Source organism: Drosophila teissieri, chromosome X, assembly GCF_016746235.2.
Source record: "Drosophila teissieri strain GT53w chromosome X, Prin_Dtei_1.1, whole genome shotgun sequence".
Lineage (NCBI taxonomy): Eukaryota > Metazoa > Arthropoda > Insecta > Diptera > Drosophilidae > Drosophila > Drosophila teissieri.
Genome location: NC_053034.1, coordinates 12,806,271 through 12,832,514, shown reverse-complemented (window position 1 = coordinate 12,832,514; position 26,244 = coordinate 12,806,271). Strand labels below are relative to the sequence as shown.

At 46.8% G+C, this 26,244-nt stretch overlaps 8 protein-coding genes across 8 annotated transcripts; 3 read left to right on the top strand and 5 right to left on the bottom strand.

Moving 5' to 3' along the window:
- Positions 1 to 93: 93 nt before the first annotated feature.
- On the bottom strand, positions 94 to 1,619 carry LOC122623564 (SREBP regulating gene protein). The gene is made up of 2 exons (XM_043802791.1): positions 1,135 to 1,619; positions 94 to 1,035 (listed from the first exon to the last, which is right to left on the bottom strand). The coding sequence occupies exons 1-2, from the start codon at positions 1,234 to 1,236 to the stop codon at positions 484 to 486; spliced, it is 654 nt and encodes a 217-aa protein (XP_043658726.1). The 5' UTR covers positions 1,237 to 1,619; the 3' UTR covers positions 94 to 483.
- A 180-nt stretch (positions 1,620 to 1,799) lies between these two features.
- Positions 1,800 to 4,067, bottom strand: LOC122624061 (CWF19-like protein 2 homolog). The gene is made up of 3 exons (XM_043803490.1): positions 2,806 to 4,067; positions 2,029 to 2,751; positions 1,800 to 1,965 (listed from the first exon to the last, which is right to left on the bottom strand). The coding sequence occupies exons 1-3, from the start codon at positions 4,021 to 4,023 to the stop codon at positions 1,837 to 1,839; spliced, it is 2,070 nt and encodes a 689-aa protein (XP_043659425.1). The 5' UTR covers positions 4,024 to 4,067; the 3' UTR covers positions 1,800 to 1,836.
- Positions 4,068 to 4,206: 139 nt separating this feature from the next.
- On the bottom strand, positions 4,207 to 5,162 carry LOC122623970 (E3 SUMO-protein ligase NSE2-like). Its single transcript, XM_043803380.1, has 2 exons — positions 4,989 to 5,162; positions 4,207 to 4,943 (listed from the first exon to the last, which is right to left on the bottom strand). The coding sequence occupies exons 1-2, from the start codon at positions 5,065 to 5,067 to the stop codon at positions 4,309 to 4,311; spliced, it is 714 nt and encodes a 237-aa protein (XP_043659315.1). The 5' UTR covers positions 5,068 to 5,162; the 3' UTR covers positions 4,207 to 4,308.
- A 148-nt stretch (positions 5,163 to 5,310) lies between these two features.
- On the top strand, positions 5,311 to 6,968 carry LOC122623969 (dnaJ homolog subfamily C member 25 homolog). The gene has a single exon (XM_043803379.1). The coding sequence runs from the start codon at positions 5,555 to 5,557 to the stop codon at positions 6,554 to 6,556; it is 1,002 nt and encodes a 333-aa protein (XP_043659314.1). The 5' UTR covers positions 5,311 to 5,554; the 3' UTR covers positions 6,557 to 6,968.
- A 564-nt stretch (positions 6,969 to 7,532) lies between these two features.
- LOC122623968 (zinc finger protein 184) lies at positions 7,533 to 9,605 on the bottom strand. The gene has a single exon (XM_043803378.1). It carries the CDS (start codon positions 9,502 to 9,504, stop codon positions 7,813 to 7,815), a length of 1,692 nt encoding a protein of 563 aa, XP_043659313.1. The 5' UTR covers positions 9,505 to 9,605; the 3' UTR covers positions 7,533 to 7,812.
- Positions 9,606 to 9,891: 286 nt separating this feature from the next.
- On the top strand, positions 9,892 to 11,832 carry LOC122623651. Its single transcript, XM_043802925.1, has 3 exons — positions 9,892 to 10,837; positions 10,959 to 11,274; positions 11,336 to 11,832. The coding sequence occupies exons 1-3, from the start codon at positions 10,098 to 10,100 to the stop codon at positions 11,621 to 11,623; spliced, it is 1,344 nt and encodes a 447-aa protein (XP_043658860.1). The 5' UTR covers positions 9,892 to 10,097; the 3' UTR covers positions 11,624 to 11,832.
- Positions 11,833 to 11,918: 86 nt separating this feature from the next.
- On the bottom strand, positions 11,919 to 20,357 carry LOC122623648 (chondroitin sulfate synthase 1). Its single transcript, XM_043802923.1, has 6 exons — positions 19,668 to 20,357; positions 16,661 to 17,525; positions 16,463 to 16,603; positions 16,242 to 16,407; positions 13,886 to 14,299; positions 11,919 to 13,771 (listed from the first exon to the last, which is right to left on the bottom strand). Exons 2-6 carry the CDS (start codon positions 17,423 to 17,425, stop codon positions 12,759 to 12,761), a joined length of 2,499 nt encoding a protein of 832 aa, XP_043658858.1. The 5' UTR covers positions 17,426 to 17,525; positions 19,668 to 20,357; the 3' UTR covers positions 11,919 to 12,758.
- LOC122623650 (alkaline phosphatase, tissue-nonspecific isozyme) lies at positions 14,175 to 16,128 on the top strand. Its single transcript, XM_043802924.1, has 2 exons — positions 14,175 to 15,804; positions 15,869 to 16,128. The coding sequence occupies exons 1-2, from the start codon at positions 14,574 to 14,576 to the stop codon at positions 16,063 to 16,065; spliced, it is 1,428 nt and encodes a 475-aa protein (XP_043658859.1). The 5' UTR covers positions 14,175 to 14,573; the 3' UTR covers positions 16,066 to 16,128.
- Positions 20,358 to 26,244: the final 5,887 nt, after the last annotated feature.

The following is a 26,244-nucleotide window of genomic DNA, read 5'->3' as shown; positions in this document are numbered from 1 at the left end:
TTATTTACACAACTAGGCATGGAAAAATAATTTTATTAGACAGACTCCTGCTGAAATACAAAAATTGCACACTTCAATGGCTTATGGCTAGACATAAATTATTTACAATAGTACGTTATAAAATGAAATGAATGAAATGGAAAAAACATAATAGAGAGCTACTCGTTATTTACAATGTCTAAGTAAGCTAAATATACAAACTGAATTCAATTTAGCATACGTATGTTCGATTATGTTTTACAATTATTATTCATGAACAGTTTACTATAAATATGCAGCAAATAAGAGAAAAAACGTATTATTTCTAACCTAAAGCGATCCCTGACTTAGTAAAATATTGCCAACGAACCAGCTGATGACTAAAAACTTTCTCATTTCTAGTTCGAGGTAAAGCTCATCAGTTGAACGTCTATATTTGCTCCGGCCGAAAGCTTTGTACAGAAGGCAGAGTCATCGCATTGGACGGTGGACGGGATGCGGTGGTCAGCTGCGACTGGCTCCCTGGGGCGCCACATCCCGCTGGGATTCGTGCGCCTCGGTTAGACCATAACAATGTTTGGCTGCCGGATCGCGGTACTTGTTCTCGTGCTCCACGGAGTGTGAGTTTGTACGACATTTGACCAGGCAAAGCTCGAAGTGGTCCGTCACGCTGGCGAATATGTACTTGGGCGTGTTGGGCGCCAGCAGGACGCGCTCCAGCAGCGGCTGTTGTCCGGGGTGCAGGCAGCAGGAGACGCAATACTCGTACACACCACAACAGTGGGTGCTGGTGTTGCACGTGCGGCAGCTGTAGTATCCAATGCCGGGCAGCTCCAGATTGCAGCAGCCGTTGGTTAGCACCTCCTCGCGTCGGCACACGAATCCTCGTTCGTCGGCCAGCCATTGGCGGCCCTGGACAGAGTTGCGGCAGCGTGCTTCCGGATCGCCGCGCGTGCGATTGAGCTGCTCCTCCGGCGCCAGGAGCTGCTGCGTCCACAAGAGCGGACGGGTGCGCTGCACCATGTACTCGTCATAGTGCAGGCCCGAAAACGAGTCCTGCGGGTACAAAGGCAACTCAATTAGCCACCGGTTTATGTCACTAATAAGGTTAGACTCCAGGAGCTAAGAACTGCGAACTGGAGCACGTGCACTTACCCGATCGAAAAGGTGTCCGAATCCGTAGATGAGCAGCAGTACCACCAGCACTATGTACACAATCCGGCGTCGCAGCAGGCGTGTCAGGGCGGCTGGCCACATCCTGGCCAGAACCTAGCGCTCCATCACAGCACCCGCCGGGTGTAAGTCTCCAGGGACACGGACATGGCAATGGCCACAATCAGGGGATTCTTCGGGTCAAATGCTACTGGCGCATTGGATTCAGTTACTACTGGGATGCCTTCAGCTACTTCTTGGATTGTTGATGAACTTTTCTAGGCGAATGGCCTGTTCGCAACAGCTGTCTTCCAATTGGCCAGAGGAGCTATCTTTTCTTTGCGTTGCAACATGATGTGTAATCCATTACTGACGCACTATAGTTCGCTATGTATGTGCCTTAGTGGTTAACTTATTTTTTTCAATAAATGGAAGCACAATTTCCTAGCAGGCACAAAAACAAGTTGCTAAATATTTATATATTTCAGTCAGCTGTTAGCCAGTGTTGCAAATTACAAGTTAATACAGTAAATACGCAATACGGATCGAGAGACATTTATTGTTATCGATTAGTCTTATCGAAGTTTAAAAATTACCGGGTGTGAATATTCATTTGAAACGGTTTTTTAAAATGTATAAAATTATATATTACATTTTCATGACTTGAAATGATCTTAACATATCTGTTTTGTACAATGTATCGTTTTAATTCTGAGTACAGTCAAATTTCTTCCAGTTTTCAGCAAAGGCTTTTACCTTTCCGATGGGATTCGACTCCTTTCGTGGCTTTCGCCAAGCATTCGGATTAAGCTCCAGCATTCCCCCAAGGATTTCCTGAAAGTACAAAGTGCAATTGGCATACATTTATAAAAAACAACGCGAGCAATGCCAACGAACCTGGGCAAAGTTGGCCGGAAATCGATCCTCGTCCTCGATGACGTGCGCGAAGCCCGAGTCCATACCGAAGTGAACCCACACGTAGGGCAGTCCCTTGGGAATGGCCGCACGCAGGGACTTCTGGCGCAGCGAGACCAGCTGTTTGTTGATGCACCACTCCTGCTCCGACTCCTCGATGGCCTTCTTGAAGTAGAAGGGCGCCATCTCACCTTGGCTGGCGGGAATGGGGATGCAGTGCACGCTGAGATGCGGTCGCCGGTGCAGCTTGTTGGCGATCTCGTAGAAGACGACATCCTGACGCCGGGCAGCGAACATGCGAGTGAGTGCCTTTCGGAAGTTGCTCATCTCCTCCCAGGCATCTTCGTCTAGTTGCGTGCAGCAGGATACATGCTGTAGGGTCGTCAGAATGCAGTGACCGCTCTGGAGGCCCATGTACCACGGCAGACTGAGGTAGATCTTATCACCCAGGGACACCAGCAGCTGTTTGTCCAACTTGGCGGAGTCAAAGCAGCGCTCGCAGTTGTCCAGAGTGGCCGCCAGTTTCTCGTGTTCCCTGATGGCGCTCTGCATCTCCCGCTTCTCGGCATCTCCGGCGGAGATCTGCTTGCGCACCTTGTCAGCAAATATGTCCTCCAAGTCATCGTTGGGATTCTTGTGCTTGGACACAATGTCGGCATACTGCAGGTTGGCTTCTGCGGCCGTGGCGTGCTTCTCCCGCTCAAACTGGAGATTAAAATGTGTTACTATTTAGTAGTTGCTTTTGAAAGTTCAGCTTACCATTTGCTTAATGTCATAGCGGTCATCATCGGCGAAGTATCTAACACGCTGGCCATCCACGTGGGTATCCACCTTCTTGCTGCTGCGTTTTTGTCCCCTCCTGCCGCCGTACTGTTCGTTTGGATCACCGGACTGCACCAGCGGACGCACGTTGCCGCTCTTATCCACCTTGGTGAGCAGCACATGCTCTGCCGAGGCCTTGGACTTGGCTGGCCTGGCATTTGCCTTCGGTAGTGATTGGCCGGAGGCAATAAACTCTGCTCGTTCCTTACGCGCGGCTTCCAACTGCTGATTGAGTTCTGCCGCCAGTTCTTTTTTTCCTTTGAGTTCTGCCTTGATGGCCTTGCCGGCCAGCTCATTGATCTGTTCGTCTGTGAGGCAGGAGGGTGTGGACTTGGTCTGCTGCACCGCCTCCTCCTCTTCGGAAGAAGGAGATGTGGCACTTCTGGAGCGAGATCTGCTTCGTCTTGGCGGACTGGGAGCCTTTGCGCCTGGTTTTCGCCAACCGCGCGAGGACCCTTGTCCAGAGCTGTTGGAAAGCGGCTTGGCCTGCCGCTCATCGTCATCCTGTGGCTTCTGGAAGCCGGGCAGACCCGTGCCATTGCTTTTCCAATAGGGATTAAGCTCACGGCCACTCTTGGCCGGATCGTAGGCATCAATTTGTTGGGCTTTCTCGTTTGGCTTCGCTGGCTCCTTGCGTTCCCTGGAGAACGTCTTTAGAAGGAGAGCCTCGCTGGTCATCCAGTCGTCCCGCTGAGTGGGCTCCTTCTTAGTAACATTGTCTGCCGCGGGAGGCGGAGGAGCTTCCACCCACTCGTCGTCGCTGGCACTTTCCTTGCGGCTCTTCTTGGACTTCTTCTTGCGTCGCTTGCGCTCCTTTTCATCCTCACTGGACGAGGAGGAAGATGATGTGGAACTCTCGCTGCTACTGCTGCTGCTGCTGCTGCGATGCTTCCTGCTCTTCTTCGATGACTTGGACTTGGACCTAGACTTGTGCTTGGAACTCTTCTTCTTGGACTTTTTGGCGGGCTTCTCCAGTTTCTTGGCCACCGCGGGCAGCATCCAGTCGGCTTCGCCGCGGAGTTCCTTCTGCCTTTCCCGCTGGCCACGCAGCTCCGCCCGCTCCTTGGCCTGCTGCAGCATCGTCTCCCGAGCCTCCCGCAGCTCCTGACGCGCCTTGTCCTTCTCCCTGCCGCTTTCAAATTGTATGTAGCTCATGTTTAATCTGCTGTTTCTTTTTGTTTACCAAAACATTAGTTTTAGAGGTGGGCAAGTCCACGCAACAGATTTATCGGTTAATTCACTATCGAAAAACAAGTTGCGATATTTAAATATCATACATTTTGGTTCTTTTGTTTGTAAAGTTTATTCTTCACAAAACTTGACGTTGTATTTACATCTCTAAGTTTAAAGGAACCTATTATATTCATATTAGTCGACAACAATAAATATGTATTACTAATACAGATGAAAATGTAAGAGCCTAGCTCATCAGAATTCGGATCAATCCTCATCGTCATCCTCCGAGGCAGTGCCATCCTCAATTTCTTCGGCCATTCGTTGTTGTACCTTTTGCCGGACATTGGCATCCTCGACCAGGTGCGCTGGCTGGATGTATTTCTTGTTGGCACAGCCGAGCACCGGACATAGGATGCCAATGTTGTCCTTGATGATCAGCATCACCGAATCGCGGTCGTAGATGTGGCCGCACACTTTGTTTCGCACGGGGTTCTTCATCAGGGCCTTGGACCAGGGATCGTAGAGCGAGAAAATCTCGCCGCCGGTCTCTTCGATTCCTTCGATGATAAGGTCCTCATCCTGGGCGGCGCCATTCGCTTGGCCATTGACCTCCGCACCTAGCTGGGCAGCTGCAGATTCCACAGTTTTCTTGAAGTTCTTAAACTCGGCTATGTTCTTGACATTGATGCGCTTCTGCTCCACCGCTTCGGAGCGCTCCTTCCAGTCGTCCTCGAACTGCTCGATGGTGGAGCTCGAGTTTTGCACCTGCTGCATAGCCTGGTTAAGTGATTGGTGCTTGCTCTTCAGACGGATGAGATTCTCGGCGTGCTCCACGCGCAGACGCGCGCTCTCCTCCAGCAGCTTCTGGATCTCCCCGCCATCACTGAAATCGGACGCGACTTTGGTGGGTTTTAAGGGATGTCTCTTTGTGTAACATTGCTCACCATCTACCATTTCCCTGAAGAACTTTGTGTTGTCCACAAAAGTGGTCAGTGCGGTATCCACATGATGATTAAATTCCATTTTAAAGCCTAAATTCAATGTAGATGCTGTGGAATTGCAGAGTATTTGGAGCCAGATGTTTAAGATCGATAGTTCGATAGGCAGGCTATCGAGGCTCAAATCGTTATCTTGCGAACTGTTAATACTTGGTCTATTACCTTGAGTTTTAACTTTGGCATTGAAGTACAATAAGATAGCTGCTGCAGTGACTTAGAGTGACCATTGGCCGACTTACGGTCATACTTACCCGCCAGCCACCGTAGTTATCGGCGCTATCGGCGTAATCGGCCGAAGCTAACCTGGTTAACGAGCGGCGGCCAACTTTGCAGTGGGACAAACGCCGAGCAGACGGACGAGCAGCGCCAACGCGACCGCCACCAGTTGCTCCGGTCCAATCCCATACACAACCAATCCGCTCCGATCCCAGCCAACGTGTGCCAGCTGTGCGCCACCACTCGCCCAGCTGCAACTCCACCTCCACGTGTCCAGGGTGAAAGCGCTGTCCAAGATGCGGACGCACGGACTACTGCTGGTGCTCTTGGCCCTGCTGCCCACGATGGCCCTAGGCTTGCTGGAGGGCCTGTACTGCGGCAAGGACAACTGTTACGACGTGCTGGGTGTCACCAGAGAGTCGTCCAAGTCGGAGATCGGCAAGGCCTACCGCCAGCTGGCAAGGCGCTATCATCCGGATCTGCATCGGGGGGCAGAGGCCAAGGCGGCAGCGGAAACGCAGTTCAAGCTGGTGGCCACCGCGTACGAGATTCTGCGGGATGAGGAGTCACGCACGGACTACGATTACATGTTGGACAACCCGGATGCATACTATGCGCATTACTATCGCTACTACCGGCGACGCGTGGCGCCCAAGGTGGATGTGCGCGTGGTGATCGTGGTCGTGCTGACCATTGTATCCGTAATCCAGTACTATTCCGGCTGGCAGCGCTACGATTCGGCCATCAAGTACTTCGCCACGGTGCCCAAGTATAGGAACCAGGCCCTGGAAATAGCTCGCGACGAGATCCAGGAGAAGATCCAGAAGAAGGGCAAGAATCGTATGTCCAAGAACGATCAGCGCGATGAGCTGGAACGGATTATCCGGCGGGTGATCGAGGAGAAGATGGACGTAAAGGGCGGCTATGCGAAGCCCACGCTCTGGGATGTGCTGTGGGTGCAGCTGATCATCTGCCCCTACACGATACTCTCGTTCATTGCGTGGCACGCGCAGTGGTTCTGGCGATACACGGTGATGAAGCAGCCGTACGGCCGGGAGCAGAAGCTCTACCTCATCCGCCGGCACCTGGGCATGGGCCAGCATCAGTTCGAGGCGCAGGAGGACAAGCTGATCGAGGAGTACCTGCACCTGAAGCTTTGGCAGCGCGATAATTTCGTCACCTGGAAGGCGGAACAGGACGAGGAGATGAAGAAGAAGCTGGCGGAGAATCCACGATACAAGGCCTACAGGCGATACATGAAGAACCACGGACCCGGCCGCATCACCTTCGAGGATTAGCCGCTGCCGTGCGATGTTCAAGTTTTATTGTTCCATCTAAAGTCTGTTGTGTGCGTGTTGTAAAACCGATCCCAATTCCTCGCCCTCGGCATCCCCATACCGTCTAAATTTTGATACATTTATATATATATATAGATATTTTTTGTACACCGACTAAAATGTGAATTATGTTAATGCCCCGGTGTCCGCCAAAGGGCGAAACGTTGACCCCGCCGGAGTGATCCGCCAAAACCGGTTCAAGAACGTGGCCAAGTTCGGTTCTCGTCGACACAGTGCCCACTGGCTGGCGTGAACGAACCACCCTAGAACAATTATCCCCCTACCTGCCTGGTCACAAAAACCACGCCGTGTTCGCGTGTTTCCAACTAACTTGACTAACCCGATTACTGTAATAAACTAGATAGAATTTAAACGTCTCTCTTACTGGTTGTTCACTGTGCCCGGTTTGCACAGTTGTTCTGTATAGCCAAAAATTCGATCTCGTGGCACCAAGGCACTCGGTCTTCTTTCGCTTTAAACAGCATCTTTCCGTGCTTTTGTTTACACAGTTTGCTTAGAAACAATTTCGTTTTCTTATTGTGTTTTTTTTTTGGATTGACGTTGTGGGATCTGAGCTTATAGTTAATCTTAAGTACGTGCCTCGCAGAAAGGTGAAGAGTAAAGAAGTCTGGATTTTTCAATTGTAGCCTTCAAATAATGTATGTTTATTTGTTTTGCGGAATGCTGACTTTAGTTTCAGAACCTAAATAATATATATATAATATAGCTCTTGGAATTCGGAATTCGCAGTTGAAGTTTGAGAATTTTTATTTGGATATCTTTTTTTTAAGTTATCAGTTGGTAAAGGCGTTTAAAAACATCAATGTAACACCATTAAATACTAAAATAATGAATATTTATTATTATTATTCCGTTATTTTAATGAATAGTTAAACAATAAATCCTTTAAAGTATCTAGAATCTAAATGCCTATTATAAACTATTTATTTTTGAAATTGCTCCCCGAATAAAATTCCTATTAAGTAATATTTCATTTTCATATAAAATTTTACTTCGATTTACAACCATTTTCCATAAAAAACTGCCCATATTTTGTAAGCTTTCTATCCGAATATCTTTCCATTTTATTTACACCGATTTCTTAGAGTTACGCTTCTAAGCTTTGTTGTCTAAAAACTACGGGGTGGGGAAGTTTGGGGCCCTCGTTGTGTGGAGACCGCCCCTTAGTAGTGCGGTGAGTTGTCCCGGTAGTAATACTAGTCTATCATGTACTTGGATTCGTCACCAAATTCCTCGGTGTCCAGCAGGTCGCCGACCAGTTCCTTGACAGAGTGAACGCTTTGGTAGCCATCGACGTACGGGTAGGGATCGTCATGCTGCAGCTCCTCGCCGTCAACGGCCTCCTCCTCCGCGTTGTCCTCATCGTTGAACATGAAGTCATTCGCCACGATGCACTCCTCGAGAACCTTCGTCTGCTCCAGCACGACGGAATCCAGCGAGAAGGCCTCGGGGATTTGTTGTTGCTTGCGCATCTGCTCCTTGCGCGCTGACTCTTTCCGGGTGGAATTACGCTGGTGGCGATTGGATGCATCAGCGGATGACGATGAGCCCGATGCCTCGCCGCTGCCCGAACTGCGGTGCTGGTCCATATGCGCCGACAGATAGCTCTTCTTGGTGAACCCCTTGTCGCACTGCGTGCACTGGAACTGCTTCTTGCCGGTGTGCGTCCGCCGATGGACAGACAGAACGTGAGCGTAGGCGAACCCCTTGTCGCACACCTCGCACACATATGGCCGCTCGCCGGTGTGGATCCTCTCGTGCTTCTTGCTGCTGCCAAAGTCCGAGAAACGACGCTCGCAGTAGCGGCAGCTGTAGGGCTTCTGGCCGGTATGGACGCGCATGTGGCGACGCAGCTCAACGTTCGAGATGAACGCCTTCTGGCACACCTCGCAGGGATACGGCCGCTCGTTGTTGTGGCGCCGCATATGGGCATTTAGCGCGTGCTGGTACTTGTACGTATTGCCGCACACATCGCAGATCTTTGGCGAGCGTTCGGAGTTGCGGCGTTTGGTCGCGGAGGCGGGCTTGTAATCGTCGTCCACGTCCACCGTCAACGTCAGTCTTTCCCGCTTGACAATAGGCGAAACGCGACGGTAGGAGCGCTTTCTCAACTGGTTGGTAGACTGAGGCGGCGGCGGTAACGGTGGGCTGTCCACAGACTCCACCATGAGCGGCGTCTCGATCTCGTACAGGTGCTCCGGAGTGGTTTCGTCATCCCAGGGATCCAGTCCCAACATCTTGTCCTGCCCCTCCTCATCCTGCTGCTCTTCAGAGTCTTCTTCTGGCTGCTGAGTAATGGGATCCTGCTGTTGCAAGTCATTCAAGGATAAAACCATGGCTCCCTCTGGTATCAGGGAAAGCGCGTCCGCCTCCGTCTCCTCCTTGACATCCTCGTAGTAGGAGGGCTCCGTGGTGGTAGTTATTGCACTGCTTACTGAACTGGAAGAGCAGGGTTCCACGTTTAGTCGCTTAATTTTCAGTGTTGCAGGCAGCCGAACTTGGGCCTGTTCCAGATCAAGCTTAAGCTGCTCCTGCTGCTTATCGACCAGAAGCGGGGCAGAAGCGGCCACAGTGGCGGCGGTGGCGGTCGGGGTAGCGGAGCTAGCGGAGTGAAATAGCTTCTGGACGGCGGCGCACTTCTCGTGAAAGCGATAAGAGACAGACAACTCCAGATGGCACTGCTTGCAGATCTTGTCCGGCCAGCGCTGCAGCTGCGCCGGGCTGCTATCCAGCTGCAGGCCGGTGCAGCAGCGGATCTTGTCCAGAATGAGCATATGAGGAGACTCCGGGTCGTGGCCATAGATCGAGCTGGCCTCGGGCTCCTCCGCCAGGCAGACCAGGCACGCCACGCCCAGGTCCACCACCCGCGGCTCCAGGTTTTTGGACATTGCGCCGATCTCGGACTGAAGCTGCGTTCTGGCTGTTCCTCAGGCTGCTCCCAAAACTCCACACACGCGCAGCCAAAAAAAAAACACTTCTATTGGAATAGAGATGGGACTTGCGTGTTTTTCGGTACCTGATACTCAGGGCGATCACGGGAGTCCCGCAACTATCGGTTGGGTTAAACCCTTTATATGAAAAATGTATAGACCCTTTTCGCTAAAGGAAATAACTAGAAGCGGTATAATCAAGGTCAGCTATTATTAGATTATTTTTTTTCATGATTTTGTGGTTTTATTATTATTTCCATGTTTAGATTACCCACCTCTAGCGATTAAGTTATCGATTGACGATTTATTTACTTTTATTAAATTAGAAGTGACTTAGTTTGAGCAAATTGAGCATTTGAGAAGGAACTGTTTCTTATTGCTTTTATTGGCTTACATTACTATCACTCAATTTGGTGTTTTTTACGTGCCAGTTTACATTACTACATTCAACAGAATTTAAATTGTGGTATTTCGCGCCTATCGATAGAACAGCTTATCGGCAAACAGAAGATTTGTGTTCGACAGCAAGACTAGTTGATTTAATCCAATAAATGATGGATTGTAATCCGATGTTGCAGTTTACCCAGCAGCTCGTCGAGTTTTTGACCAATCCAGAGAAGCTGGAGGAGTCTGGCGACGATGCAGCGGCTCCGTTGCCCTTCAAGAAATGCGGCGAGTTGATCCGTTACCACAGCGAGGATCTGGCCAAGCAAGGTGACTTCAGTTTGGCGGCCATCTCGCGTTACTGGGGGAAATATGTGAAAGATCAGGGTCTTAAGCTGCGCCACGATGCCGACCAACTGCTCCCCGGCGAGAAGGAGCGCCTGGAGTTGATCGAGCAGTCCCGCCAGTGGCGCTTTCCGCTCGTCGAAATCACCGTGCCGCACAAGGAACGCTATTGCCTCCGCTTCGAGCGCCGCCCGCTCATCGCCCATGTCCTTAACTCTGTGCTCACGCTGGGAGAAGAGTACGGTCGTCCCGCAAAGAACAAGCATTCGCTCACCATGAGCCTGCAGTTGCAAGCCGATGCCGGAGCTACCGATGGCGGCCAGGATCTGCGCCACTATCGACTGCAGCAGCTCTACAAGATCCTGCTCCGCCTGGTGGACTACTCGTCCTGGCGCCTGGTGGAGCCCAATGACCGGCAGGAGGACACCCTCTGTGTGAACGTCGAGTTGGAAAAATGCTGCAAGCGCCAGCAGCCCAGTGGACATGTGTGCCTCGTAAGCGGTCCTGTTCTGGAGCCGGTGAAAAAGACCGCCACCGGATTGACCGTTGACGAGTACTTGGAGTGAGTATATCAGTACATGCTCAATAACTTTATTGTCGACACTCAAGATATTTAGTGGAGTTTACCTATGTAATTGCATCTCTTTCTTTCTCGTGCTCATATATTTGTTTGTTTAATGCAGACTGCGCTGCACGCACATGCGTCTAATGGCTATGCACCGCTCTGGAATCCGTCCGACGGGAATGAGCAGCCTTGACGCGCTGATGAAGCGTCTAGGGGCAGCTGCCGTGATCGTGGATCTCTTCGAGGTGCGCCACACCAGCGCCGTGAGTGTGGTGCGCAATGGATTGGGCATTTGCAAGGGGGCTGCGTACATCCTGTACAATTCGGCACGCCTGGAAACACTCTTGCGCACATTTGGCAATCAGGTGAAGGCTGGCGTTTATGCGAAACTGCCACCGCTGGAGGAGATTGATCTCAGTGTTCTAGAGGATGATGTATGCGAATTTTGTTCCTTTTTCGTCATTTTATTACATTCTTTATATTCTTTTGGCGCAGATTGAATGGCAGTTGCTTTATGGATACCTATTCACCTTCCCGGAGCTCATGGAATCCTTGATGGATCAATTGGCCAAGGGTCATTGCGGTGTCCATCTGCTTTTGTGCTATATTGAGAACCTGGCTGGCGTCTTCAGTCGCTTCTACCGTCTAAAGAAGATCCTTGTCCAGAAGCGCGATCAACTGATGCCGACCTTGTACGCCAGAATCTACCTCATCATGGCGGTAAGACAGGTGCTGAATAAGGCTTTGGCAGTCCTGGGCATAGAACCGGTGGACTACGTATAAAGATTTGCTGAGCATATCTTCAATACGACCCAAGAAGAGGCTAATGCGTAACCTGACTTAAACCGAATGCTGTCTCAACAGTGGCCGGTAATAATATATAGACAACGTGTGATCTTTTAAATAATCATATAATAGATATAACATACTTACACCTCTAGTTTTACCAATTATAATCAAAATAATGCTTATTGCTGGATACAGTTATCCACTTTTATAAAAAACAACGCTAGAACGTTAAATAAAAGACTTGGTTTTTGTATTGATACAAAAGCTCATTTTGTACAATCGAGTAGTTTATTATTAAAAGAAGTACCGACACAACTTTTATCATTTAAATGCGGTTTTCATAATCAAATCAAGAATGACAATGTTTTTTTTTAGTTTAAACACTTAATTATGCGACATTTTCTGAAGAGGAATAATCTTGGATATATGGCTACATCTTAATCTACAGTTGAAAACCCAACCAAAACGCATTTCTAAAATGTTTGACTTAAAATCATTAAATATAAAAAAAATAATTTATTTCGAAGGGACTAACAACCATTAAAATACTTTGTATTTGCTAATAATTATCTATATATGCAAATTTACATTGGAACAAGGAGTTTGTAAACTTTTGAAGTTGACAGCATTGAAACATAATTTAGTTTTTGCAATGTTAATTTTAATAGATTTGACATGGAATTTATGCTTTAACTATAATAGTATCGACAATTTGAAATGGTTAAGCGGCTTTGGTTAGAAAACTCAATTACATGTACAATAATGATAATGATAAATAATAATGATTTTTGGTGACTAAATGTATTTGCCATAAATGTAATTTCTTAGCATACAAAATCTATTTTAGGTTCATTTTAAGACTAAAAGGTATGTACCATGTTACGAAAGTGTCCATAGATATTAACCCACTAACGTTTTGTCTCGGTAGCTTTTTTGATCCTTATAATTTACAGATGTTTCACCCATCTCATCTTTTATGGCCTTACATGTATGGACTTATGGATCGTTAGGGACTTACCAATTATTTAGGCATATGGGCTGGCACACACCCTCATGTAGGAAACATTAAGCATAATACTATGTGGCAGGATCGCTGGCGGGGATTACTGGATCTGGATGGGATTGATCATCACCTGGCCTGCTGTTGCTGCTGCTGCTGTTGCTTTTGGCGATTGAAGTCGGCGGCAAAGTGGACATTTTCGGGACTGCTGTGGAAGAGTTGCTCCATCAGACGCGTGCTGCCCAGGGAGTTGGCCTTGGTGCCCAGGCACATGTTGTACTGCGGCGCGTCCAGCTGCACGTCGCAGCTGATGTCATGGTAGATGTGGACTAGCGTGGGATCCGGTGCACGAAACACACTCAGTCGGCGCCACTGTTCAGCGGCCTCGTTGTAGTCCATGGCCAGTTCGGCGGTGTTGGCCAGGAAGCCGCGTTGCCTGGTGCCCACGCGCACAATCTTCTCCAGGAACTTGACGTCCTCCAGGCCCCAGCCGGTGATGTCCTTGTCGAATCCATTGATATCCTCATCGAGTATGTCCGACTTGTAGATGGCACAGATGCCGAATCCAAATTGCCGGAAGTAGCCCCGCTCGTCGTCGATCCTGGGCGTTTCCCCCTCGTCCTCGGATTCGCCTGCACCGCCGCTCCTTCTCTGCGGATCGTACTGACTGAAGACGATGGGCAGGTAAACCTGCTTGCCCCGCTGCGTGTGCATCCTCACGCGCTGCAGCGTCTCCACCTCGAAGACCATGTCCACGTCGATGAACAGTATGATGTCCTCCTGTCGAATGTACGATGATCTGGCGGCCACGTCCAGCGCAACGCCGCGTGAGAAGGCGCTACTTCTCTGGATCCAGTTCACCTGCTGGTACACATGCCGGGCGTGCAGATCGTGCAGCAGCTGCAGGTGATCGCCGAGCTCGTCCGGCGACCCGAAGATCACCACCAGCAGGTCGCAGTGCTGTTCGCCGCGCACGCATACGCGCTCGTAGGTGCGCAGGAAGCGCTCGAAGGTGGCCAGGCGACCCGCGATGGGCAGGACGAACACGATCTTGTCCTGCGTCGGCGACAGCAGTCCGCTGGGCATCGTGAAGTGGCTGCTCAGGCGGGCCATGCTGTTTTGGAACAGGCTGCCCAGGAGACCTGTCGACGGAAAAGCACAGATGTTACGTTCCAGTAAAGAAGAATCAATGTAAGGAAGCAAACTGCCACATGGATAGATCTTAACTGTGATCATTACCCATAGTCCCTACTCACTTTGCTGCAGGGTGACATTGTAGAAGTCCTCGTCCACCTCCTTGACAAAGATGCCCGTAAAGGCGCGCTGGACATAGAGATGCCTTCGCACCGGAACGGTCATCTTCTTGCCCCGGTACTTTTTGTAGATGAGCAGCAGGTCGAGGATCATGTCCTGGCCGTGGAGCGCGTCCAGCCGATGGTATCCGTAGAGCAGTTCCCGGAACTCGATGACGCGACCCCGCTGCCTGGAGTAGTTGTTGATGTTCTCCATCACCTCGGTGATGGCATCCTCCAGTCCCTCCCGCAGCGCCGAGTCGATCTTCTGCTTGGGATTGGCGGAACTGGCCGAGTACAGGCTGCGGGCGATGAAGGACCAGTCCAGTAGGTCGTCGGTGCTTCCGGGCACGAATTTATTCAGTTCCGGACTGATTCCTACGGGAAGTGAAAGTGAAGAAGGGATTAGACGCAGCTTAAGGCCCTTCAGTCTCAGACTTATGGAGGCATATCATGCATATCAGTCACTTGGAACTGGGCCAATGCAAATGTGCTCTAATGGAACCACGCCCCACCAGGTGGTGGTGCTAGTTAATTTTCCGGTGGCTTAGCTTGATACTTCCCCAACGGAGTTGGCCTTTAAAACGAACGTCTGTCGGCGGCGACAGTCAGATCGGATTCGGTTTTCCCCGGCCGAAAGACCCGAGTCAAGATGTCGCTCCCATTCATGTTCCTGCTGCTCGCGCTCATCCCCATCCTGGCGCAATCTGTTGCCTTGGTGGAGCAAGTGCAGCCGGCGGAGGAGCTGCTGGCGTCCCATTGGCTGAGCCAGGCGCAGGCTCAGTTGTGCGAACGTGTGGCCAGGACCAGGGACTCCATCGCCGATGTGCGGCAGGCGAGGAATGTGGTGATGCTCCTGGGCGATGGACTGTCCATCACCACGCTAACGGCCGCCCGCATCCTGAAGGGACAACGGCGCGGAGGACGCGGGGAGGAGGCACAGCTGGCCGTGGAGCGATTCCCCTTCGCCGGACTGAGTAAGACGTACTGCGTCGACGAGCAGACACCGGACTCCGCCTGCACGGCCACCGCCTATTTTGGCGGTGTGAAGACGCACAGCGGCACAGTGGGTCAGAGCGGCAGTGGTGAGCGGGTGGACTCCGTGCTCCAGTGGGCACAGCGCGCGGGCAAGGCCACGGGAGTGGTGACCACCACCCGGCTGACGGACGCCAGTCCGGCGGGTGCCTATGCCCATGTGAGCAGGCGCGGAGAGGAGCTGGAGATTGCCCGACAGCTGATGGAGGAGGAGCCGGGACGGAATCTGAACGTCATCCTGGGCGGTGGTCTGGGAAAATTCGCCGACGAGCGCCGGGATGGCAAGGATCTGCTGGCACAGTGGCGCGAATCCAATCCCAGTGGCTGCTTCTCGCGATCCCTGAAAGAGCTGCGGAACTGCAGCGATCCCAGTGGTAACCTTCTGGGTCTCTTCAGTGACAGCCACATGTCCTATCACCTGGCCGCCAGCAAGGAGCAGCCGCGACTCTCCGAAATGGCAGCGGTGGCCATTGAAAAACTGGAGCAGAAGTCCCGCGAGAATGGGAATGGTTACTTCGTGTTCATTGAGGGTGGGCGGATCGATCATGGACACCATGAGACCCGGGTGGGTTACGCCCTCGATGAGATGCTCGAGTTCGATGCGGCTGTGGAGACGGTGCTCCAGATGACAGATCCGCGGGATACCCTGGTGGTGGTCACCGCGGACCACTCGCACACGCTCAGCATGGCGGGTTACGCGAAGCGGGGCACACCCATCCTGGGCATGGATGCACAGCAGCGGGATGTGAACGGTGTGCCGTACAGCACCCTCAACTACGCCATCGGCAAGTGGCAGAGCCTGGACAAGGACGGTCGGCGGGAGAGTCCGAGCAAGACACTCAGTCCCAGTGAGTAATCCCTATGGTTCCGCATGTGATTGTTCCAAGTAACCCGCTTATATTCCCTGGCCAGCATCCTTCACACCCAGCTATATCCATGGAAGGAAGGGCGTGCACTCTGGCGAGGATGTGGCCGTGTTCGCGATGGGTCCGCAGTCGCATCTGTTCGGCGGCGTCATGGAGCAGAATCTGCTGCCCCATCTCATGGGCTATGCCGCCTGCATGGGCAGTGGAGTCACCCTGTGCAACCAGGACAAGGACTTTGCCTGATTGTTCGTAGTTTTTCGGATAAATTTTGGTTTTCATTTGTTTTAAATAAATGTTCTTGTAGTGCACTCCTCACTTTGTATCGTTGCTTCTTTGTTACTTTTCAGCTTTGTATCTTTTTATCTACCTTTTGTATCTATTCGTGTAATGTATCTATCTATCTATCGTTTGCAACCCACCTAATATGTTGTGATCCTGGAAGTGCCTCTTGGTGGAGTCGCTTTCGGGGGAGACACTGGGCATCATGTAGGTGCTCTCGTCCGGAACCTCCAGGTACTTGGCCATCCGCTTGATGTCCCGGTGCAGGAGCAGCGACTCCTGCCGCATCTCCTCCGCTTTCAGACCCTGTTACGAGTTATTATTCATTGACATCCCTTGATTTTATAGGTAGTAGACTTACCTGGACATAGGAGTGCAGGCGGTACATGAGCGGCGCCTGTTTGATGGGATGCAGGGTGATGGCGTTGTGGATCTCCTTTCGCTTCAGTTTTCCCGTGTACGCATTCCGGCCACTGGAGTTGTGCCGCAAGATGTACTGCATCTGGATATTTGCCAAAGGAAAGGGTTATATTTAAGTTAAAGGGAATAGTTTGCCCACCTCGTAGTTCCATGTGCAGGGTATGCCGGCGAACTTCTGGACACACCGCCCCACCTCGACGTCCTCGTGGGTGCTGTAGAGGTTCTTCAGGCAGCTGGGGATGTGGGGCGCCACGCGGCGCAGCGTCTCGCTGCTGAGGATTACCCCAGGTCCGCCCATGCAGAAGTTCTCGTCGAACTCCAGGGAGAGCAGGCCGAACTCCTCGCTGTTGCCCTTGCCCGCCTGGCCGATGAACTGCGGCTTGGAGCTGTCGATGGAGCGCAGGAAGCGTTCCAGCTTGTCCGGCTCCATGTAGACATCGTCGTCCGCCCGGATGAACCACTCGAAGCGGTCGATGTAGTGCTCGTACATGTAGTACAGCATCATGAAGGACTTCTTCTGCGGCGGATAGCGATCGTCCACGTTCTTCAGCGCCACCACGGGCAGGTCCTCCGAGTAGCTGCCCTCCGAGCTGAAGAAGGCCATCCGGCCGGGCACCTCCTTGCCCCACGTATCGTACACCGCACGCGCCCTGCCCTCCAGAAAGCTCTTCGCCGTCATCACGCCCACGAAGACCAGATTCCGTTGCGAGTTCTGGATGGTGTCCTCCTCCCGCAGCCCAATGATCTCCGCCGGCGTCTTGAGATTCGTCGGCCGCAGGCTGCACCGCTTCACGATCTCCAGTGCCAGGTAGTTCTTCAGCATGGTGCCGATGCAGAGTCCCAGCGCAATGCCAAAGAACCCAATGATCAAAGTCTTCCGCTTCGTCATCGTGTGCTGCAGCATCTTGGCTCTATATATGTATGTATATATCTAGGGGGCTACACCTAATCCGAATCCAAATCAAATGGCAGTGGTGTTCGGGGGGCGCTGCTCATGGGAATTCCTGTGCGTGGAGACGAGAGAAAAGGGGAGCGATCTATAAATTAATGGCTCGTGCCAGCAGCCGGAAATATTACGCATACGCTCTGTATGGCTGCGCTGGGAAAAATATCGTAACATATATTATTTAAATTAACATAAACTACAATGAGTATCGAAATACAAGGGAATGTTCCTTAAAGAAATATGCAAAATAAATAGAAATATAAAGGAGCATATTATAAAATGATTGTTTGTATAACTAATATGTTTCTCTTTGTGTATTCTTCCTAAACTACTTGGCTGCCAAACAGGTAACCCTTAAAGTTTTATAGTTTCGCAATTTTGTTTAATGAATACATATGCATACAATAGAAGCCATGGAAAAATCAATTATTTTCTCAGGAATCCGATTTAGTGTAAATAACTAAAAGTCGAATTCACTTCCACTCACGCAGTGAGTCGGGTGAAATGGAAATCTGATGTTCGAGTGGCTCCGCAAACATTTGAGTTCGTGCGGCGTTTGGTTTTCCTCGAATTGTTTTCCATTAGCCTCGGATGCACTGGTGTCCGGTGCCCCTTCCTCGCTCTGCGAGAGAGACGCGGACACTTGAGCCGAGATTGAGATGGAAAATAAACGCAGCACCAGACAAAGCCAGACAAAGTAGATGTGAGTGCCGTGGAGAATCTACGAGATCTATTTATAAATTGAGATGACTGCGTGGGCGAGCCCGGTAAATGGCACTTTGTACAATTGGAGATCCGATCTGTCTGTCCGTTCTGTCCGGGAATCTAGAGCTCTGCGGACACCTTGCCGGGAGCCGCGAATCCGAATCTTCGCCAGTGCGTCGGCCCCATGAGTCTGAATATAGTATGAATATAGTGAATATGTGTATAGCCGAATGCTAATTAAATAAACAAACAGCTTGGGAAACTATTTGGTTAACAAATCAAAGGCCGGCCGAAACGAAACGAAAATTGGAGCACACATTGGAAATAAACAGGAGGCACTGCCTCTGCTTTATATTTATATTGGCTTTCAGTTGAACAGCGGAAAACCGAAGGAAGTCTTTGAATCTTATGGTCAATAACTCATTTCAAAGTAGAAAACATTTTCGATCACTGAGAAAAGCAAAGCAAAGTCCCTTTTTTGTTTTAAAATGATTTATTACTGATTATTAGCAACTTTATAACTAGTGTGAATGATGTGCAAATAGCAAATATACATTTTCTGAGAGCCAGCGCTTTGCTGGTGCATTTCTCGCAGTGTAGCTTGGACGCACAAGCGTTCTGCTCGCCAGCTGACCTTCTCCCCGTCCACTGAGTCACCTGTACAGGTGGGACCTACATAGGTGTACCTTTAGTGAGCTGCTTATGCAACCTGCGGTCTCTCCGATCTCAACTAAACTCGTATTTTCTATAGCCGCTGAAGCTAAAGATAAGGGGCATTGCTTTAAAGAGTGCTTTGACTTATTGAATATGTATTTCGTACCATTTTTGCCCATTTTGCTCTTATCTGTCTGAGAATAATCAGCAGGGCCGGTGGAAGGGTATGAGAATCCAGGCGGGATCGCAGAATTCGTTTAATGAACTTTTTAATGCCCAAGTGTTCGGCCTGAGTCTCGTTTCGGATTCTCGGACCTTGACAGCAAATTGCCGAGATCTTAAACAAGTCTGGGTTGTTGCCCATTTTCGCCAGGGGACCGAGAGATTTCTCGGACTTGATTGTATTTCTCTGCTATTTTTAAATGTTTGGCTAGCAAGAAGAAAATAACTTTTAAAGGGCCACATGGCGATCATTTGTAATCTTAATGCGCTTATATAGAATTTTGATAAGTACATTTTGTACATATATTCCAATCAGATTAACCCGAAATCGTCATGAATTCCTCGCGAGCTTCGGTGATTCAATAAATTCTGCATTCTGAGCGGCACAATAAGATGCCATATTGGTTGATAACTAATACTATATTTATAGTAAGTGTAAGAGATGATTGAATGAAGCAGTAGCAACTGTGTACTATTGTCAATAATGACACAGATAACAAAGATACAAGCTACCTAATCTCAGTATTAGATAGTATTGATAAACAAGTTAGGTATTCTCTGCCCAACTTGGAGTTCCACATGTTGGCACGGACATGACTCAAATGGCAACTCAACTCACCTGTGCCAGCCAAGTGATCCGATCAGGTTGCCGTCGAGTGCAGGGTCAGCACTTTTGCCGCTTTTTGCCGCTCTTTTTGCCGGTTTAACTGGGTGCTGCTTGCTGACAATTCGCATCTATCGGATGATCGGATACATATGTACATATGCATATGGCGTGCAAGTGGAGTGGTAGTGGGAATGGCAGTGGGAGTGGGAGTATCCCAATTGCGAAGTGGAGGATCTTGACTAGGGGCACGCAATTGCTGAGAGATAACACTCCCATACAGACACACACACACGCACAAACTCACTGGCTCACTCACAGATACGCGGTCACGCACACAGCGACAATTCGGCGAGCAGACAACAACACAACACGCTGTTTTAATTATTATTAGCCTTCGCTGTTGTTGTCACTGCTTATTTGGTTTTTTTTTCGCTGGTTACGACGATAAGTTCGCAAAGGTCGTTTCACGAAAAAAATGAAGTTTTCAACACTTCAGCCAACATGCACGGAAAATAATTAAGCCAACTTCGTAATATGCAATTTCACTTTTTTCCTTCGCGGCGGCGAATTAAATTATTTAACAAACTGTTGCGTTTTCGGTGTTCATTTCCCCCCATAAATAATCAAACAGCGAGCAGCGAAAGAAGCGCCGAAAAGCGTTGAACGCCTTGCAAGAACTAACCAATCCATCCGAAAAGTAGTCGCACCACCGTCCACGGGCTGCGTCGGAATCGAAATCGGAATCGCTCGACCGAACGGCCACCTTTGCTGCGAAAGTATCTCTCAGATACTTTTCAGCTCTCTCCCTCTCCCTCTCTCTCTCTCTCTCTCTCGTTGCGCCAGAGATGCGCCGGTGATCGCAGTTAACCGATCACTGCGATCTTAAACGAAAGGTAAGCATTAGTTTTTCTTACCTTATGATCAATAATAATGTTTGGGAAAACAGTAACAAAAGTAACTAAATGGAATAGAGCGTTTCGTATTTAAGAGATACTCAGTATACTACCAAATATTTACCGGTTATATATCAAATAATTGTCTAAATTATCCTAGTTCATATATGTGTAAATCTGTTAATAAAAATAATTATATACAATAACTTCTTATTGGCAAAATTTGGTCAAATTTTGTGAAATGTATCGATTCAACAGTTTTTTCCGTGCGTATCTCTACTTTTCGAAGATGTCAGATACAGATACAGATGTATCTGTATCCGAACGCAGAATGTTGAGTGGCCTGCTATCCGTCTGCTTGGTAATTCTTTTTTGTTGGGCTCATGGCAACATGTGGTCCGAAATCACTCGCTTCGTTACTCCGGTTTATAGTTCGCAGAATTCAATTCCCTCAAAACGTTTGCCAAAAAATTAGCAATAAGTTCATTAAAAAAGCTGCGGCAGTATTAAAAATATCAAAATATGAAATGAAACTAGTATCTGAAGTACAAATATGGTTCTCAAATATTGTGAATTCTTGTTAGGAATTTTTTTAATTGATCTTAGCATTTTAGTATTTATTTTGGACATTCGATGGCGCCACACCGCGAAAGCGCCCTCTATTTAAGTGATGAGAAACCCAAGTCGTAGTTTTATAAATACCCGCCTAGCTGGCGTCTTTGTGCAATGTCAAATGTGGAAGGAAAATGTATATGTAAAAATACTGCAAATCTGCTGAATATTTAAACAAAATTACTTAAATATTTAAAGTAGACAAAGTTCATAAATTGGTAATATGAAGTTGTGAGGTTTTGAGTTAAGCAGGGTTATAAGCCGAAACCTCCTTGGGGAATAATTTCGCTTGGGTATCAGATGAAGGGATCTTAGCCATCGCACTTAACCCATTGAGGGTTCCCCTGTCGAGGTTCTCACCTGGAAAACCGCCCCCTTGCAGCCGCCCAAAAAGCGATCAATCATGATGGAAATCTCTGAGCAATCACTAGCTAATGCTGGGTATAAAAAATGGCTATGGGAATTGCGAAACAAATGCGTTCCAGCTAAACTGACAGCGGCGCATAAAATTAGCCACGCTAATGGGAGGCGAGTATGCAGGGGGTTAATGCGGAGCGGGTTAATATGTGGCTATGTTATGTTGTGCCTCGTGTAAATCACAAGTAACACTATAAATTTTTGCATTTCTAGGTGCTCAATTCAGTTCTGTTCTGTTCTTTTTTTGTTTTGTTTGTTTTTTTTTTTTCTATTTGCTGCATTCAACATTTGCTTAATGCCATCATAAATTTTGTGCTCGCATCCGATGGCAATAAATACATTAGCAATACTTCAAGTTTGAAATACGAAAATGCGGGGGCGAGGGCGGCTCATTGAATTTCAAAATGATGCTAAATGCTAAAGTGAGAAAAGCTTTCAATTGAATTTAATGCGAAAAGTTGATATGCAAATGCGACGCGATCGGTGCGGTGCGATGTTGTTTACTTTATTTATTATTTATTTATTTATCTATCCATCTATTCCGCTGTCGTTTCGCTTGTACCAGTGCTACATTTATATACATTTTATCTTTAATAAATGGCAACATTTAGCAGCCTACAGTTTTGTTTTGTTTTTATCGAATTTATCGCGACGACTTCTTCGCGTTTTGCCGATCAGCGAACCGGCTATTAAATGCCCATTAATCACTCACCTTTTCGCCCCATCTCTTTCGCCGCCCCTCGCGCCCTCTCTTTCTACGTGACGTTCTCAGGAATATTAACTGTTTTGCGATGCATTTCATTGACTGAACTATTTCTTAATTATTTATGTAAGTATGTAGGTAATTCCCTACTTATTTTCACCCATTTAATTGCCATCGATTATGTCATTGGCATTTGTTAAGATATAATTAAGCACTTGGGTACCTTATAGTACCTAATTTTTCATTCTTAAATTGTTTTTTATGATTTATTCCACCCTTTTTCTAAGATTGGGAAATCGGTTCCATTTTGCACTCTCAATTGTTTATGCTTCTTTGCCCATTTATTTATACAAGCATATACATATATATTTATTTACAGTGGGGCAACGAAATGTGCAACTCAGCGGCGGTAGCAGTTGTTGATTTGCCACCGTGCGTTGTCCAGCGTGCCCCTTCCACATCCCCTGCCCCCACCCCACCAAGTTGCCACTTTTGCTTGTTGTTTGATTAAATTGTTTCAATTGTAAACGTTGCTCGCAATTTGTCAAGTCCAAGTGGCGTGTTTGTGTTGCCGTTGTTGCACTGGTTGCTCTTGTTGCTGTTGTTGTTGTTTGTGGCGCGTGGCGCGACTTCGAATTAAGAAAACAAAAAGCGCAAGATTGGAGCACGAGTGCAGTGCTAGACCGCGGGGATACCCATTAAGTTGGATATGTGTATAATAAACTGTATTTAAAGCTGTGATTTAAAGTAGAATGACACTTGCTGCTGGTTTTTTGAAATGCTGCAAAGGGCTTTTAATGTATTTCCATAATAAATGGTATATTATTTAACTATAACAATTTGCTACTAAGCAACATCATATTTTTATTTAATTGAAATAAATGTGTAGGTGTGTCTTAAATGCCCAAAAGTAACAAAACAAACAGCGGTCTCAAATTGCCAATGCTTGTGCAGTTTGTGCTCCTTTTCGAAACTAATCACGACTAATGAAAGACAACAACAACGGCAAGTAGCAATGGCTTTTTGGGGTCGGCCACGCCCCCCAATATATTATATTCATACCGCCCCCGCAATCGGTTGATTGACAGAGCGCCTGCCTGGGCACGGCCAAAAAACAATCGAAGCCGCTTCAATCCGGACCCACAAGTAGAGACCCAGGCCCAAAGTCGCACTCATGGTCCCAGTCGCAGTGGAAGTCGGCCCAGTTACCGATATATATATATAGATATATATATATATATAGTGTATATATACAAACTGTCCTCGTTTGGTCACCGGCGCTGTGCTGGCCATAATTTAAGCAAATGTCGTGCCAACGACAATGAAGTCGCCGCGGAAAGTCAGCGATCACGCTCCGAATTTCTGGCTTCGATCCATAAATACCCTAGACACTCTAACCACATGCTTTACATTTGAAGCATACCGTGTATTGCTGTAATTTTTAATGGTTAAGTAGTTACAAATATATGATGATTTTGAAATTCTCTTTGGTATTAACTATAGAATCCAGTACTGAGCTAGGCGAAGTTGCAGATTTCCTTCCTGTTTTGCGTTGTGTGGCCCAGCACGACATTTTATTTCTCTACTTGCGATTAAGTGACCCACCTACCAACCACCCACCGAGCCACCGAACCACCGAGCCACTGCACCACCGAGCCACTGCACCACCGAGCCACTCACCATTGCGCCACGCCCCCTAGCCGCCCACAATGCTAATTGGAACATTTGTTACATGGATATATGTACATATATTGTTTTTACCTTCGATCAGCCTGCCCCTTTACAGTGGCAGTATTTATATTTATTTTATTATTCCTTTTCTTTATTAGTAGTTTAGGCGGAATTTGATGATATCGTGATTTCATTTCCAGTCAATCGATTCAAACCAGAAAAAGTTAGTTTCCGCATATAAAAAGATTACTTCAATAAGCCATTAAAAGATTGTGCTCGTTTGTTTATAACAAAATAATTCATATTAGCTCTGTGGTCAAGTTATGATAAAAAAAACATTGTTAAATGTCGAATTTTTGCACTTTTTGATTATGATTTTTGGATTTTGGCCGAAAATCGGTTTTCTGTGTTTTTGCGATTTAAATATCAGTATTTTGATCAGAACATTCGAAATATTGCTCCAAATATGGAATGTCATATCTCGTTAAATTCGTAATTAAATTTCCAATTAAACTGTGTTTACCAAAAAAAAATAATTTTTTTTTTAAATTTTTTCCAATTTTTGATGATGATATTTGGATTTGGGCCGAAAATCGGGTTTCTGTGTTTTTGCGATTTAACTATCAGTATTTTGATCAGAACATTCGAAATATTGCTCCAAATATGGAATGTCATATCTCGGTGAATTCGTATTTAAATTTCCAATCAAACTGTGTTTACCAACAAAAATGAATTTTTTTTTTTAATTTTTTCCCATTTTTTGATGATGATATTTGGATTTTGGCCGAAAATCGATTTTCTGTTTTTCTGCGATTATAAAGATCAGTATTTTGATCAGAACATTCGAAATATTGCTCCAAATATGGAATGTCATATCTCGTTAAATTCGTAATTAAATTTCCAATTAAACTGTGTTTACCAAAAAAAAATAATTTTTTTTTTAAATTTTTTCCAATTTTTGATGATGATATTTGGATTTGGGCCGAAAATCGGGTTTCTGTGTTTTTGCGATTTAACTATCAGTATTTTGATCAGAACATTCGAAATATTGCTCCAAATATGGAATGTCATATCTCGTTAAATTCGTAATTAAATTTCCAATTAAACTGTGTTTACCAAAAAAAAATAATTTTTTTTTTAAATTTTTTCCAATTTTTGATGATGATATTTGGATTTGGGCCGAAAATCGGGTTTCTGTGTTTTTGCGATTTAACTATCAGTATTTTGATCAGAACATTCGAAATATTGCTCCAAATATGGAATGTCATATCTCGTTAAATTCGTAGTTAAATTTCCAATCGAACTGTGTTTACAGATAAAAATTAATTTTTTTTTAATTTTTTCCCATTTTTTGATGATGATATTTGGAAAATCGGTTTTCTGTGTTTTTGCGATTTAACTATCAGTATTTTAATCAGAACATTCGAAATATTGCTCCAAATATGGAATGTTATATCTCGTTGAATTCGTAATTAAATTTCCAATCGAACTGTGTTTACCAAAAAAAATTAATTTTTTTTTCAAATTTTTTCCAATTTTTGATGATGATATTTGGATTTGGGCCGAAAATCGGTTTTCTGTGTTTTTGCGATTTAAATATCAGTATTTTGATCAGAACATTCGAAATATTGCTCCAAATATGGAATGTTATATCTCGTTGAATTCGTAATTAAATTTCCAATCGAACTGTGTTTACCAAAAAAAATTAATTTTTATTTTAATTTTTTCCCATTTTTTGATGATGATATTTGGATTTTGGCCGAAAATCGGTTTTCTGCGTTTTTGCAATTTTATTATCAGTATTTTGATCAGAACATTCGAAATATTGCTCCAAATATGGAATGTCATATCTCGGTGAATTCGTATTTAAATTTCCAATCAAACTGTGTTTACCAACAAAAATGAATTTTTTTTTTTAATTTTTTCCCATTTTTTGATGATGATATTTGGATTTTGGCCGAAAATCGGTTTTCTGAGTTTTTGCGATTTAAATATCAGTATTTTGATCAGAACATTCGAAATATTGCTCCAAATATGGAATGTCATATCTCGTTAAATTCGTAGTTAAATTTCCAATCGAACTGTGTTTACAGATCAAAATTAATTTTTTTTTCAAATTTTTTCCAATTTTTGATGATGATATTTGGATTTTGGCCGAAAATCGGTTTTCTGTGTTTTTGCGATTTAACTATCAGTATTTTAATCAGAACATTCGAAATATTGCTCCAAATATGGAATGTCATATCTCGTTAAATTCGTAGTTAAATTTCCAATCGAACTGTGTTTACCAAAA

Coding starts and splice junctions, on each gene's coding strand:
- LOC122623564 (XM_043802791.1), bottom strand. CDS start 1,236: ATGTGGCCAGCCGCCCTGACACGCCTGCTGCGACGCCGGATTGTGTAC. Junction 1,036..1,134: donor TCGGACACCTTTTCGATCGG/GTAAGTGCACGT, acceptor TTGTACCCGCAG/GACTCGTTTTCGGGCCTGCA.
- LOC122624061 (XM_043803490.1), bottom strand. CDS start 4,023: ATGAGCTACATACAATTTGAAAGCGGCAGGGAGAAGGACAAGGCGCGT. Junction 2,752..2,805: donor GCTATGACATTAAGCAAATG/GTAAGCTGAACT, acceptor TTTAATCTCCAG/TTTGAGCGGGAGAAGCACGC. Junction 1,966..2,028: donor TTCCGGCCAACTTTGCCCAG/GTTCGTTGGCAT, acceptor TTGTACTTTCAG/GAAATCCTTGGGGGAATGCT.
- LOC122623970 (XM_043803380.1), bottom strand. CDS start 5,067: ATGGAATTTAATCATCATGTGGATACCGCACTGACCACTTTTGTGGAC. Junction 4,944..4,988: donor CTTCAGGGAAATGGTAGATG/GTGAGCAATGTT, acceptor AACCCACCAAAG/TCGCGTCCGATTTCAGTGAT.
- LOC122623969 (XM_043803379.1), top strand. CDS start 5,555: ATGCGGACGCACGGACTACTGCTGGTGCTCTTGGCCCTGCTGCCCACG.
- LOC122623968 (XM_043803378.1), bottom strand. CDS start 9,504: ATGTCCAAAAACCTGGAGCCGCGGGTGGTGGACCTGGGCGTGGCGTGC.
- LOC122623651 (XM_043802925.1), top strand. CDS start 10,098: ATGATGGATTGTAATCCGATGTTGCAGTTTACCCAGCAGCTCGTCGAG. Junction 10,838..10,958: donor ACCGTTGACGAGTACTTGGA/GTGAGTATATCA, acceptor TGTTTAATGCAG/ACTGCGCTGCACGCACATGC. Junction 11,275..11,335: donor TCAGTGTTCTAGAGGATGAT/GTATGCGAATTT, acceptor CTTTTGGCGCAG/ATTGAATGGCAGTTGCTTTA.
- LOC122623650 (XM_043802924.1), top strand. CDS start 14,574: ATGTCGCTCCCATTCATGTTCCTGCTGCTCGCGCTCATCCCCATCCTG. Junction 15,805..15,868: donor GAGCAAGACACTCAGTCCCA/GTGAGTAATCCC, acceptor TTCCCTGGCCAG/CATCCTTCACACCCAGCTAT.
- LOC122623648 (XM_043802923.1), bottom strand. CDS start 17,425: ATGCTGCAGCACACGATGACGAAGCGGAAGACTTTGATCATTGGGTTC. Junction 16,604..16,660: donor CCTGCACATGGAACTACGAG/GTGGGCAAACTA, acceptor GCAAATATCCAG/ATGCAGTACATCTTGCGGCA. Junction 14,300..16,241: donor CCAGGATCACAACATATTAG/GTGGGTTGCAAA, acceptor CACTTCCCGTAG/GAATCAGTCCGGAACTGAAT.